Genomic DNA, 14,276 nt, shown 5'->3' with positions numbered 1-14,276 from the left:
TCAGTGGATTAAAGCCTCTGCCTTCGGCTCAGGTCGTGATCCCAGGGTCCTGGGATCCAGCCCCGCATCAGGCTCTCTGTTCAGCAGGGAGTCTACTCCCCTCCTCTGCCCTGCCTGCCTCTTTACCTACTTGTGATCTCTCTCTCTGTCAAATAAATAAATAAAATTTTTTAAAAACAAATTGATTGAATAAATATTAACTCAAATTTATTTATTCTTTTTATTATATATATATATATATATATATATATTTTAAGATTACTTTATTTGAGAGAGAGAGAGAGCGTGCAAGTATGAGTGTGGGTGTGCCTGAGCCAGGGGGAGGGGCAGAGGGGGAGAGAGAAGCAGACTCCCCTCTGAGCAGGGAGCCTGACCTGGGGGACCGGGGCTCAACTCCAAGACCTTGAGATCATGTCCTGAGCCAAAGGAGGATGCTTAACCGACTGAGCCACCCAGGTACCCCTCAGATTTACTAACATAAGAGAAAGCTTAGCTCATTCATGGCAGGCAGGAGTGCAAATGGTCTAGTCACTTCCAAAGCTAGTTTGGCAGTGTTTTACAAAGCTCATCAGTCTTAACACCCCAATCCAGCAGTCAGGCTCCCAGCTATTGACCCAAGTGAGCTGAAAATTCCTGTCCATGCAAAACCCTGCACATGAATGTTTATAGCAGCTTTATTCATAACTGGGAGCAATCAGATATCCTTCAAATGGTGACTGGATAAACAAACTTTGGCATATCCCTGCAATGGAATAGTATTGAGCAATGGAAAGAAATGAACTATCAATCCATGAGAAATCATGGAAGAAACTGAAATGCAAATTGCTTAATGAAAGGGTATGTGAAAAGGCTACATGCTTTCTAGGGGCGCCTTTCTAGGGCTCCATTGGTAGAGCCGGTAACTCTTGATTTCAGGATTGTGGGTTCAGCCCCACCATGGGTGTAGAGCTTATTTAAAATAAGTAATTAAAAATGAATAAATGGGGGCACCCGTGTGGCTCAGTGGGTTAGGCCTCTGCCTTTGGCTTAGGTCATGATCCCAGGGTCATGGGATCGAGCCCCCCATTGGGCTCTCTGCTCAGCAGGGAGCCTGCTTCCCCCTCTCTGCCTGCCTTTCTGCCTACTTGTGATCTCTCTCTCTGTAAATAAATAAATAAAATCTTGAAAAAATAAATAAAAATAAAAATGAATAAATAAAAAGGCTACATACTTAGATCCCAATTATATGACATTCTGGGAAAGACAAAACTAAAGAGATAGTAAAAAAAGATTAGTGATTGCCAGGGACTTGGAAGAGGGTAGGAGGAACAGAGGATTTTTAGGGTAGTGGACTTATTTTGTACCGTACTGTGACGGTAGACACCTGACATTATGTCTTTGCCAAAACCTGCAGAATGTACAACACAAAGAAAGAACCCTAATGTAAACTATGGACTTTAGTTAATAACACTCTATCAACATTGGTTCATCAACTACAGTAAACCTACGCAGTAAGGCAAGATGTTGAGGATGGGGGAAACGAGTAGTGGAGAAGGGGTATATGGGAACTCTGTACTATGTGTTCAATTTTTGATAAACCTAAATCTGCTCTAAAAAATAAAGTCTATTGGGGCGCCTGGGTGGCTCAGTGGGTTAAAGCCTCTGCCTTCAGCTCGGGTCATGATCTCAGGGTCCTGGGATGGAGCGCTGCATCGGGCTCTCTGCTCAGCGGGGAGCCTGCTTCCCCCTCTCTCTCTGCCTGCCTCTCTGCCTACTTGTGATCTCTATCAAATAAATAAATAAAATCTTAAAAAAATAAAAAAAATAAAAAATAAAGTCTATTAATTAAAAGAAAGTAAATGAATGCATCTATTAAAAAAAACTGGATTCGGGGCTCTGGGTGGCTCAGTGGGTTAAGCCTCTGCTTTCGGCTCCGGTCATGATCTCAGGGTCCCAGGATCAAGCCCCCATCAGGCTCTCTGCTCGGCGGGGAGCCTGCTTTCTCCTCTCTCTCTGCCTGCCTCTCTGCCTGCTTGCGATCTCTGTCTGTCAAATAAATAAATAAAATCTTTAAAAATTTTTAAATTTAAATTTAAAAACTCTATTAAATTCTAAGATCATTTCCAGCTCTGAATCACACTTCAGCTCTGGGCCTCAGGGTCCCCAAGTAAAATAAAATCGAGCTGAGTTTTAAGTGTCGCGTTCGTGTGGAAACGGAGGGCGGCTCTCCGGTCGTCCAAGGATCCGGGACAGCATTGCACAAGTTGCCCTTTGGACCCCCGAAGCTTGCGACAAGACCCGACCCGGCTCGGCCCCCGCTGTCTGCGCGCACTCTGCTCAACCAGCCTGCGAGTCCCAGGCCACGCGCTCGCAAAGCCTCAGGACGCCTAGCCACGCCCCCGCATGCCATTGGCTTTCCGATTGGACGGCTCGGAGGAGGTGTGGCCGGAAGGGGTGAGTCTGATTGGCAGGGCGTGGCCGACGGTGTGCGACGAACATGGCGGAGCGTGTGAAGAAGCGGCCCTGCGGCCCGGTAAGTGGCGGGAGCTGGGGTCTCGGGGCAGGACAGTGGGTGGAGGCGCGAGAACGGAACGTGTGGGGGCCCGTGGCGAGATCAGGCCGAGCCTCCCGCTCCCTGCTCGTCGCTGATCCGAGGCCGGGAGCCCGAGGTGCCGCATGCTGGTGGCCGCGTGCGCTCCTGCCCGGGAAGGAACCGGGGGTAGGTGCCAGGGTCCGAGCCAGGGCCGGGACAGCGTCAGGTAACCCATTGCTGGAGCGCCTTGCGGCTACTCCGACCGAGGCTTGGATTCAGGAGGTGGGACCCTGCCCGCCCTCTCGAGCCCTTTCGTGGCGCATCTCTTCTGACTCCCAGGGCGGCAGTAGGCAGGTCTCCCCCTGAACTTCAGTTTCCTCTTCTCTCCTGTCAGACGCGATTCAACAACTTGAGTGCTTGCAAAGTGTCAGACTCAGTCCTACTCTGCCAGCCGCGGCACTGTGGGGGCGTTCCGTGGTTTCCTCACTACCTCCGTTGATAGGCAGGACCCCCTCCCAGTCGTGATCATTCAGCCTCAATCCTATACCTCTTCCGAGTCCTGCTCTAGGGTGAACATGGCCAAAGAGTCGAGTGGCGAAAATGGAAGCAGCAGAGTAAGTAAGGGGCTGGAGGGGAGGGGATCTGTTTAGCCTTGCCGGAGGCTGCTCCAGCAGGGCGCTGGGGAACCTGGGGAGAGCCTTCGGGTTTGTCCCTCTGGGTCGCCCAGCACCCAAAACGGGAAAGGAAGGGCTCACTAAGCAACACTGGAGAGCTCAGGTTGACCTTACCAGGAGGGCACCATCTCCAGGACTGCTCCATGTCCTTCTCCCTCCAAGTCCCTCTCCCCTCCACCAATCCACGTGTCCTCTTCTCCAGAGAAAGAGGAGAAAAAGAAGTGGAAGGATCTCAAGCTGATGAAAAAACTGGAGCGGCAGCGGGCACAGGAGGAGCAGGCAAAGCTCCAGCGGGAAGAAGAGGCAGCTGCACAGAGGGAGGACCAGGGTGAGCAGGCTGGGTCATGGGCAGGGAAGAGAATGTCCTATCTGGAAGAGATGTTAGAGACCAGTGGGTCCAGACATCTGGTCCCGAGGGAGAAACTGAGGCCCAGAGAATGGGAAAACCTGGGTCCTAACCTCATACTTAGGTAGATTTCGGTCTTTCAGAGCCTAAACATCACATATCATAACTTTACACGTCCAGAACTCATCATCATCATAATGACAGTTATATTTTTACTTTTTTTTTTTTTTTTTTTTTAAGATTATTTATCTGACAGGCAGAGATCACAAGTAGGCAGAGAGACAGGCAGAGAGAGAGAGGTGGAAGCAAGCCCCCTGCTGAGCAGAGAGCCTGATTAGGTGGTTGATCCTGGGACTCCGGGATCATGACCTGAGCTGAAGGCAGAGGACTTAACCCACTGAGCCACCCAGGCACCCCTATTTTTTTTACTTTTTATTGAGCACTTTCTGTGTGCTTTAATCGAGTTTTTCATTTACTTATTTTGATTTTGTTTTTTAAGGAAGCTCTACACCCAACATGGGGCTTGAACTCACAACCCTGAGATCAAGAGTTGCATGCTCAACCCTGAGATCAAGAGTTGCATACTCTACGAACTAAGCCAGCCAGGCACCCCTTATTTTGATTATAATAAGAGTTTGCCTTTTTTTTCTCTTGTTAAATAATACCTGTTCAAAACAGCCCCCCTCCCGAAAATGCAGAATACTGTAAAAAAGAAAAATCCCAGTAAACCTGGCAGTGTAAGTTTCTCCAGATGTTATGTTATATTCACTCATAGATACATATGTAGCGAATATATAGATACAGTTTTACAAAAGTGAGACCACTTTATCCATTAGCTTCTGGACCTGGTTTTTCTCATTCCACATTGTGCCCTGTGTGTCCTTCCACATCAGTATATCTGGATCTACCCTAACAAATTGCATCTTTTCTCCTTGTCTAGACTCAAACCTCAGGAGGGTTAGGGTGTGTCATAATGTGCCTTCTAAGCCCATTGGTTACCAGTGATGACGGTGACAGTGGGGACAGAAACAGCATGTGAGCTGTTTCAGACACCAAGGAAATGCTTCCTGAGTGTTCCCTTATATGGCTCCCTTTGGGCGACTCTGGGAGGGAGAATATGGTGATCTCCCTGGAGTTAGATAGCCTAAACTCATATCTCAGCTGTCTTGCCTTTTGTGTGACCTTGGGCCACATGTTTGATCTCTCTGGGTCCCACCTCTCGATGGGGATCATAGTAATAGTTCTTAGGGTTATGGGGTAAATGCATACAGAAAAGGTCTAATAACATTAGTTCTTTTTATTATCCCCATTTGCCAGCTGGAGAACCGAGGGAGTAACGGGCAGAGCCAGCATATGAACTTGGCCAGTGCCTCTAACCACTCTCCAGCCTTACCCAGTGGTGTGCCCTGCTCACGGGAGCCTTGGGGACCAGGAGGTCCATTTTCCTCCTGGGTAGATTGAGGCCTGGAAAGGGGAGTTGGATCTATTTTGCTGGCCTCAAAATTCCTCCCAGGGGAAAGTTCTCTAACTCTGGGCTCTGGGATTAGAGGGAGGGAGGGAAAGCTCAGCCCTAGCCTCTCAGACTGACCATGAATGCCCTTCCACTTCCCAGGTCGGCCCTACACCCTGAGCGTGGCCCTGCCAGGCTCTATCCTGGACAATGCCCAGTCACCAGAGCTTCGCACCTACCTGGCTGGCCAGATCGCCAGGGCCTGCACCATCTTCTGTGTGGATGAGATTGTAGTGTTCGATGAAGAAGGCCAGGATGCCAAGTGAGGGACCATCCAGCAGTGCACGGGGCCTCAGCAAGGAGGGAGGGACTGCTAGGATTGACTTTGCTTCGTCCTTGTCGCTGCCTACTTGCCTGGGCTGAGAACACTGCCCCTGGTGAATCTGGCGGGAAGAGTCACAAAGCAGGGGCACTGCAGGGGTCAGATTGGGTAGAGGAACTCTCGAAGGGAGCACAGTAGGCTCTGGAGACTCTGTCTTTCTCTTTCCAGGACCGTGGAGGGAGAATTCAGGGGAGTCGGCAAGAAAGGGCAGGCGTGCGTGCAGCTTGCTCGGATCCTGCAGTACCTGGAGTGTCCACAGTGAGGGCGTGCGGGGCGGACTTCCCTGAACTTGACGGGGAGGAGCAGCGGGGAGGAGCAGGGTGGTCGAGGTGCAGGTCAGGCAGGGGCAGCCTCCCCCACAAACTTCCTGAGATCCATGTTCTTTACTAGGTACCTAAGAAAGGCATTCTTCCCCAAGCATCAGGATCTCCAGTTTGCAGGTAAGGCTGCAAGGGGGTACTAACCCCCATTTCTCAGGGTTCATCTCCCAGACCCTGAGAAATGGCTGTGCAGTTGAGAAAACTGGCTCAGGCAGGGCAAGGTCTGTGGCAGGCCTGAAACTTGGACCGGGCCTCCAGTGTTCCTGCCATACCACTAGGAGCCTTTGCATCTCCCAACACACAGGGCTTCTGAACCCCTTGGACAGCCCTCACCACATGCGTCAGGATGAGGAGTCCGAGTTCAGAGAAGGCATCGTGGTGGACCGGCCCACCCGGCCAGGCCATGGGTCCTTTGTCAACTGTGGCATGAAGAAGGTAGGGATGGAGAGAGCAGGCTGGGACATACATTCTGGACACACGGCGGCCATGGAGGGCAGGCGGGGTCTAGGGAACCCTGGACCCAGGCATCTGTGCCTGCAGTTCCCCCATGATGTAGATTTGGGCCAAAGAAGTGCCCCCAAACAGGGGTTGGTAGCTAAAGCCCGGAGCAAATTTACTGTTTCTTAAAAAGTAAATGAACAGAAGGTAGTCCTCACGCTTAGACCCAAAACAACCCAACCAAAACCCTACAGAAATAAGTTCAGAATCCCTCTGGGGCAGCTCCGGCAGGACGCAGAGCCACACTGGGATTGGCGCCTTCGTCTGCCACCTGCTGACTCTCAGATCTTCTGGAGTCAGAGACAGAAACCCTTCCAGGTGGATGGTCCCCTCCCCTCAAAAAGCAGACCAGCAATGACAGGCTAAATGCAGGCCAGGATGACCTAGACCCAGACCCAGACGAAAGGAGAAAACGGAGAGAGAAACCTCAGAAGGGAAAGAAAGTGCCCTATCCTGAAATCAGAGTTGGCACAAAATATAGACATTGGTTGTCATTCGTCACGGCTGCCGCTGACCCCACGCCGGGCCCGGGGCTGTGTCACAGGGGCTGTTTATGGAGGGTTTGCTCTTTGACGGAGGAGGGAACCAAGGCTCGCAGAGATTAAGTGGCTGCGCAAACCGCTGCAGCTAGGAAGTGGCTACAAAGCCACGTGTGTTCAAAACAGAAGACTGGCATTTCATCTCGCGAAATACTTCCTGCTCCATGCCAGGCCCAGAGCATTTATCTTTGCCCAGTGTCTTGTGGTAGTTGTTTTGCAAGAATGGTCTCTCTTTTTCTAAAGATTTATTTATTTGAAAGAGAGAGAGAGAGAGAGAGCCTGCTCCTGCTCATGTGGTGGGGTTGGGGCAGGGCAGAGGGAGAGGGAGAGAGTCTTGAAGCAGTCTCAATCCGCACTAAGTGCTGAGTCCCACTTGGGACTCGATCCCAGGACTCTGAGATCTTGCGCTTGAGCGGAAATCCAGAGTCGGCCTCTTAACCGACTGAGCCACCCAGGCACACCACAAATGGTCTCTTGAGAGCAGGTCTGGCCCAGGTGCCAGAGAAAGGGGACAAAGGACACTTTTGACCTGGACCCCTTGGGTACCTTGCCAGCTGCCCAGATCCCCCTGCCCCCAGCATCTGGGAGAACAGGGACACCTGCTGGCCCTATGGCGAATAGCACCCATTTCTCCTGGCTTCTCCCCAGGAGGTGAAGATTGACAAGAACTTGGAGCCTGGACTTCGAGTGACAGTCCAGCTGAACCAGAAACAGCTCCCAGGTATCTGGAAACCTCCCAGCCTAGCCAGCCAGAGGGCTCAGAGCCACCTCCTACTACCTCCTTGTCCCTTGCCCCATCTTCACAGCCTCCCCACTTCCTCTTCAGAAAGCAAGACCTACCGGGGAAAAGTTGTGTCGTCGCAGGACCCTCGCACCAAAGCCGGTCTCTACTGGGGCTACACAGTCCGACTGGCCTCCTGCCTCAGTAAGTGCAGTGCTTCCTCCTTTGAAGAGCTGACTCTCTGGGAGGCCACAGAGAACCTTGCCTGACACAAAAGGCAGACCAGGGTCCTTGTCCTTCTACGTTACTGTGTGTCCTTAGGCAAACGCCTTTCTTTCTCTGGGCCTTGATCTTCCTGACTGTGCTGCTTAGAATACCATAAAGGACTCCTGAGAAAAAGGGTCGTGATCCACTAGAAACATCTTCCGTGGGGTTGGGAATGGAACAAAAGGACCAGATGGGTATAGGGTGTAATATGAGGTCTCCGATCTCCTGCCCACCCATCTTCCACTTTGTGTCACTGGTCTAGCACAGGTGTGGTTTCTCCCCACTGAGTCGCAACAGTGGATGTGTGTTGTGTGGCTGGGTGTGGCTTCCTTACCTGAGTCCCCTTCTCCAGCCCCAACCCCCCACACTCCCCAAGTACGTAGACACACATAGCCCAGTGGCTGTGGCATTGGAGCAGGACCCCCAGTGACCTGGTCTCTCCCCTAGGTGCTGTGTTTGCTGAGGCCCCCTTCCAAGACGGGTATGACCTGACCATTGGGACATCGGAGAGAGGCTCAGATGTGACCTCCGCCCAGCTTCCCAGCTTCACGTGGGTACAGCCTGGGGCAAGGACCAGGGTAGCGGGAGTGGAGCCAGAAACATGTCTGGTGGGGGGCAGAGCTGTACAGACTGGGCGCCTGTGTCCCAGGAGTGGGGGCTGAAGGCCCTGGGAAGCTGCATTCGGTGTGGCCTGGTGAGCAGGGACCGATTCCTCCTGTGGTGCCAGGCATGCTCTCGTGGTGTTCGGGGGCCTCCAGGGGCTGGAAGCTGGAGTGGAGGCTGACCCCAACCTAGAGGTGGCTGAACCCAGCGTCCTGTTCGATCTGTATGTCAACACCTGTCCTAGCCAGGGCAGCCGCACCATCCGCACTGAGGTGAGCCTGCCTGCCTCCCGCTCCCGCCCCAGGCTGCTCTCAGGGTTCTGCTTCCAGCCAGGGTCTCTCCCAGCCAGAAGGTGGTCTCGAGCCAGCCTTCCCTGGAGATGGTTTCCTGACAGCCTCAGCCTCTCACCATTGTGAATTCCAGCAGGGATAGTGTAGGGGTGAGCTGGGCGTCCAGAATCCTGGGTGTGGTTGCCCACCCATCTGTTCCCAGGCTGGGTGACCCAGAAGACCCTGGCCGTCCCGGCTCTGGGCCTGTTTCCCTAGCCGTTTGCTCAGTGTTCCACTTCCTCACACGTGACCATGGTGGGCAGGGCAGCCCTCCGCACTGGGCCTCACTGGCCCCTCAGTGCTGTTGGGGGCAGTATGCAGCCAGCTCTGGGAGACGCAGTCCTGGGCGGTCTGCATGCTAGAGGCCCTCGGCTTCCAGTAGTCTCCAAGGGGGCTGACTACACAGGTGGGCTGCTCCAGTCTGTCCCTGAGGGCACACCCTACCAGCAGGAACCCCTAAACCCACCCTGTCCTGTGGGCTGAGAACTTCCCTAATCCTGACCTTGACCTCGACTGTGAAAGGTAGGTATTGGCACATCAGGAGCACATTTTACAGAGGGGAAGAGTGAGAAGCAGAGAGGCAAGGCCCTTCCCGGGGAAGGCATGCAGCCAGCCCACGGCAGATCGGCAGGATGGGGTGGAGCTTGTTCTTAACTTCTCCGGGCCATGCAGAGGGCAGCAAGCCCCTGGCAGTGGGTCCCGGGCAGTCGAGCCCTGCGAAGCTGGCAGGGTGGGTGAGGCTGGCAGCCAGGCACCCGCCAGCCTCCCAGGCCCCAGCCCATGGCTGCGCTTCCCCTCCAGGAGGCCATCCTCATCTCCCTGGCCGCCCTGCAGCCTGGCCTCACCCAGGCAGGCGCCCGGCCCAGCTGAAGGTGCTATCAGGCAGAAGACAAGCAAAGCAAGCAGGAGGGAAGCCGTAGCTCCTGAGGGTCCCGTGGGACAGACATAACCAGGACTTCTGTCTTCAAAAATCACCACCTTTAATGTGACCCAGCCCCCCCAGTCCGGCGGGGTACAGCCTTCACTTGCAGCCTGCAGTGATGGCCTTGAGGCTGCCTGCCCGCGCCAGAATATTTGGCACAAAGAGCAGCCCCGAGGCCCGCTCGATGCTCTCGATGGGCACCAGGAAGCGTTCCAGTGGGACCGCCTTGTCCACGGGGGCGTTGGGCATCACGTAGGATCGCAGTTCGATTTGCCCACCTGCTGCCTCCAGGATCAGCACCTTGAAGAAGTGGGTGGGCACCGCCACGTGGTTCTTGCCGATGACCTGGTACTTCACGTAGGACTTCCCGTCAGCCTCCGTCCTGCGGGCGGACCGGGGCACACGTGGCCTTTCTGAGCTCCCATGGGGTCTGGTCAGACCCGAGGCTGCGCCTCCAGGAAGCCTTCCCAGATCTGACTTCAACCTTGTGTCAGCCTGTAGCGCTGCGCCCTCAGCGGGAGGCGTCTGTGCCCTTCCTGGCTCCCCCAGGAGGCAGGAGGTGCTCCCTGCTGGGTAGACCCACCCTTCTCCTGTTTTCCTCGGGCCCAGCTCCAGGTCAGGCAGGGTGGGGGGTGGCAATAAATGCTGTTAAGAGAACCAGGCCTCGTGGGCATTCACCTTCATTCGTGTAGACCCGGAGTTGCGGTCTGCCTCTCCTGTGGAGGGTGGGCACCAAGTGGGCTAGACCCTGAATTCCCAGTGCGTGCACTGGGCCTGGGGCCCAGAATTCGGGACAGAGGACTTCCCATCTTCCCCTCAGCAGAGCCTACTCCTTCCAGCAGGCCGCAGGAGGCACCTGCTAATGATCGGTGCCTCAGTCAGCCCGTGCCGAGCACCTACTGCAATGACCCCCACCACCCCCTTTTCACCCCTAAGCAGCCACGAGGGAGGGAATGGCTATTATCCCCACTTTCCAGGAAAGAATATTGAGGTCCTTTGCCCATGGCACCCAGAGACCAGGTGACAGGCCTGGGTTCCATCTGAAGCCTGTGGACTCCAGGGCTGATGGCTTCCCCACAACCCTTTGCCTCCCCAGTCTGTCTTCAGTGGGCGGAAAACTCACTGAGCATGCCCTGGGGAGCTCGATCCCTTCTACCTGGGAGGTGGGGCTGCAGAGGGACAAGAGTGAAGACTCGGGATCGGGGAGATGGAGGTCAAACCCTGGCTTCAGGAGAAGGGTGAGGGGGGTTGTTCCAAGCAGAGGAGACTGTGAAAGCAGAAGCCTGGTGCAAGGCTTTCTATCTGGACAGAAAGGGAGTCAGGGGCACATGGCAAGACGTGAGAAGAGAGAAAAACAGAGGTAGGTTTGGGGCCTGGTGCCAGGGGCAGAAGAGACCATCTTGGCGGGTATCCCACAGGCCTCTAGCTACAGAAATGCAGTGAGGGGGCCCGAAGCAGGGGACAGACACCCTTGGCAAGAAACCAGATGATGTGATTTGGCACTGCAGGTGGACCCAGAGGCTGAGGTGGGCCTGGAGGGTGAGTGGCAAGAGGGGGCCTCTAGTGAATGGTAGGCCTTGGCATCCCCAGTGCCCCCCCCCCCCAAGTTCTAGCCTTACCTGGGCAGGAAGAGCGGCCCTGTGCATACGTAGACATTTTGGTAGGTGCGGGTCAGGCTGCGGCTGTACTTCTCCAGGTTGTTCCAGGCATTCTGGTTGAGATGGGGCACCTGGTTGAAGAGGTGGGGCTCAGACTGTCAGATGGCAGGAACTGGCCCCAAGCTGGGATAGTCTGATGGGGGGTGGGGTGGGCAAGCATGCTAAGGTAATGGGTTCAAGGAAGGAGAGACCCCTTTAGGCCACCTGGCCATGAGGGTGGAGCCGGACAGTGCTCAGGGGGTGCTAGCCTGCCCCCATACAGAATGGGAGGACTAACATCCCAGACCTCAAAACAGCTTCTCGGCCCCAAAAAGCCACACCAAAGAGAGAGGCACTTCTCCCTCTTTAGAGAGAGTAACAAGCTCCCCGTGCCCATCCCCAGGGGCCCATGGGAAAGCACCTTGCCAGCCCTATCCTCTCCTTTCTGAACCTCATGCAGAGCCCAGCTGAACTCCTGGGTCTGCTCTTGAGCTCTCCCGTGTCAAGTCAAATGGGCAGGGAACTGTGACACTGGGAGAGCAAAAGTCAGATGGCAGGCTCAGAGCCCCTGGGCCTCATCCAGAGCCCAGGTCAAGTCTCCAGGCCCTACTTGAACAGGGCCTGAAAGAGGGCACACAGTGACTGCTGACAGCTGGCTTTGCAAATTAACTTCCTCTGACTCCTGGGAGCCAAGGCAGGGTAGGGACAATGGCTCAGGGTCCTCTAGACAGACTACTTGAGTTTTCTGCTGTGTGACAATGGGCCAGTCCCTTTGCCTCTCTGTGCCTCAGTTCCCTGCTGAATGCCTGCCAAGGGCCGGGAAGTGTGCTCAGTGCTTTTGTACGCATTGTCTTCGGTTCCTTGGCGCTGCGAGGAAACTGAAGCCCAGAGAGGTGCCCAGAGGCCCACAGTTAAGGGCGGACTGCGGAGCGGGTGCTGGGTGGCCCCGTGTTCAGTGCCTCCCGCCAGGGGCGCGCGGACTGAGCAGCCAAGCGCCTGAGCCGGAGCGCGCGCTCGGCAGCTTCCCCGCTCCGCGCAGCGCAAGCCGAGGCTCCGAGAGGCTTTGAGGGGCCGGGTCGCGGCCGCTACCTGGGGCGCGACGTTGCTCAGGTAGAAGGTGTCCTCCATGGCCTTCTGGCTCCAGCGGTGGTTGGCGGCGGCGGCGAGGTGGCCGCGGTCGAAGCCGCTGCCGCGGTAGTCGGCGTTGGTGGCGCGGTGGTACGCGTGCACCGAATCGTCCTCGCGGAAGTCGCACGAGCTGCGGTCGCCGTCGCCACGGAGGCGCTCCGGCCGCAGCTGCTCGACCACCCAGAGCGCGCAGCGGGTGCGCGGGTCGTAGCACAGCACGTACGACTCGCGGCTCTTGAGCTGCGCCAGCCCCGGCAGCCCGTACTTGGCCAGCTCGCCGGTGCCCACCGGGGCCCCGGGCTTCGCGGGCACGGCGGGCAGCTCGGCTGCCGCGGCCACGGGCAGCACGGGCAGCCGGCCCAGCAGCCCCGGCGCCTCCCACGCGTCCGGCCGCCGCCGCCGCCTCCAACTCTCCGCCGCCGCGCCCAGCCCCGCGCCCAGCGCCAGAGTCAGGCCTGCCCGCAGCGCGTGCATGGCGGAGAGCGCGGCCCAAGCGGAGGCTGAGAGCGGCCGGCGGCGCCGGGGGAACACCGCGACCTCCGGCGGCCGACCGCGAGGCTCTTAAAGGGGCCGCGCCGGTCTACGGGGCCCACCGCGGGAAGGAGGCCGGGTAGAGGCGCGAGAGGGTGGGATCCTCGTCGTTTCCATTCACGGACGCTTCGAAAATCTAGGGAACCCCAACAGAGTGGGTCAGGACTGCCGCCGAGCAGACGTCCCGGCGCCCTTTCTTTGCCCTTTTAAGACGCGCGCCGCGAGGGAGAGGGGGCGGGACCGTGCGGGCGTACCACCGCGCTCCTGGTTCGCGACTGGCTGCCACCGCCCCGCCCCGCCCGCCCCTCACGGGACAGCACTCCGACCTCCGCGCGGCGGTAGGAGCTCTCACTTTAGGCGCACTGAGAACTCTCAGGCACTGATCTAATCCGCTTCCACTACTTGACTTAACCTTCAAAAGAGCCTCGAGAGGAAGTTCCTAGTTGGCAAAACAAGCGAAAAAGGACAAGACCCCAGGTCTGACACCAAAATCTACCCTCCTACCCACTACACCGTACGTCAAAAGTTCTAGGACATAGACAAATCCGAGCAACAGGACAAGGATGCAGGCGGCTGGGGAATGGCTGGTTGGGTGGGAAACCGGCACAGATTCTAGAACACAGCTTTGCAGTATGTTTAACAGCCTTAAAAGGGGGCGCCTGGGTGGCTCAGTGGGTTAAGCCGCTGCCTTCGGCTCAGGTCATGATCTCAGGGTCCTGGGATCGCGTCCCGCATCGGGCTCTCTGCTCAGCAGGGAGCCTGCTTCCCTTCCTCTCTCTCTGCCTGCCTCTCTGTCTACTTGTGATCTCTCTGTCAAATAAATAAATAAAATCTTAAAAAAAAAAAAAAAAACAGCCTTAAAAGGTTCATACCTTTCAACCTACTTAGAGGGCTGCACCTGGGAAAATGAATCCGGAACGCTAGGATTTTAAACGCCGCAGTATTACTCCTAATGGAGGGTGAACTAAGCAAAATACCCCAAGTAGGGGTTGGACTCAGACATTTTTTAGTCTATGAGAATACCATATAGGCCGCAAATATCAGCAACTTGCTTACCACCTAACCTCAGGGGTGAGACAGTACACAAAACTATATCAAGAAAACGACGATGTAGCAAAGACTAACATGTTCTCAGTGATTTTCTCTAGATTGTGGGCAGTCCGGATTGTATTTACTTGAACTCCAAAATTCTGTCCATCTCAAAAATAACTTGCTGTGTAACCAAGTAAGTAGTACCTCCTTCCCTAGCCCACTGGCCCTTGGCCTGCAGGTGCAAATTGCAATTGTTGAATCAGAAGACTTGAATGGGCTCTTCAACAAGAATTTTCCAGCCTTTTTCTTTGCCCACTCTGTCTCCGGACTCCACCCCTGCTCAGATTTGTCCTTCTCTGAGGTCTCAAAGGTTTCGGCCCATCAC

General features: G+C 55.5%; 2 protein-coding genes across 4 annotated transcripts; one reads left to right on the top strand and one right to left on the bottom strand.

Annotated features, from left to right (window-relative positions):
* The first annotated feature begins 2,192 nt into the window (after positions 1 to 2,192).
* On the top strand, positions 2,193 to 10,221 carry SPOUT1 (SPOUT domain containing methyltransferase 1). Of its 2 annotated transcripts, none has more exons than XM_047698663.1 (12): positions 2,193 to 2,512; positions 3,081 to 3,126; positions 3,389 to 3,514; positions 5,145 to 5,298; positions 5,527 to 5,622; positions 5,755 to 5,804; positions 5,989 to 6,119; positions 7,370 to 7,442; positions 7,548 to 7,646; positions 8,157 to 8,259; positions 8,437 to 8,584; positions 9,443 to 10,221. In XM_047698663.1, the coding sequence occupies exons 1-12, from the start codon at positions 2,477 to 2,479 to the stop codon at positions 9,509 to 9,511; spliced, it is 1,131 nt and encodes a 376-aa protein (XP_047554619.1). In that variant the 5' UTR covers positions 2,193 to 2,476; the 3' UTR covers positions 9,512 to 10,221. The 2 variants fall into 2 exon arrangements, with proteins under 2 accessions (XP_047554619.1, XP_047554618.1); XM_047698662.1 differs by having other exon boundaries at positions 2,420 to 2,512; positions 5,145 to 5,304; positions 5,533 to 5,622.
* ENDOG (endonuclease G) lies at positions 9,605 to 13,068 on the bottom strand. 2 transcript variants are annotated; one of them, XM_047698664.1, is made up of 3 exons: positions 12,290 to 13,061; positions 11,183 to 11,292; positions 9,605 to 9,945 (listed from the first exon to the last, which is right to left on the bottom strand). In XM_047698664.1, exons 1-3 carry the CDS (start codon positions 12,800 to 12,802, stop codon positions 9,663 to 9,665), a joined length of 906 nt encoding a protein of 301 aa, XP_047554620.1. In that variant the 5' UTR covers positions 12,803 to 13,061; the 3' UTR covers positions 9,605 to 9,662. The 2 variants fall into 2 exon arrangements, with proteins under 2 accessions (XP_047554620.1, XP_047554621.1); XM_047698665.1 differs by lacking the exon at positions 9,605 to 9,945 and adding an exon at positions 10,043 to 10,208 and having other exon boundaries at positions 12,290 to 13,068.
* Positions 13,069 to 14,276: the final 1,208 nt, after the last annotated feature.

This window comes from Lutra lutra, chromosome 13, assembly GCF_902655055.1.
Source record: "Lutra lutra chromosome 13, mLutLut1.2, whole genome shotgun sequence".
Taxonomy (NCBI): Eukaryota; Metazoa; Chordata; class Mammalia; order Carnivora; family Mustelidae; genus Lutra; species Lutra lutra.
This window is presented reverse-complemented; position numbering and strand designations above follow the sequence as displayed.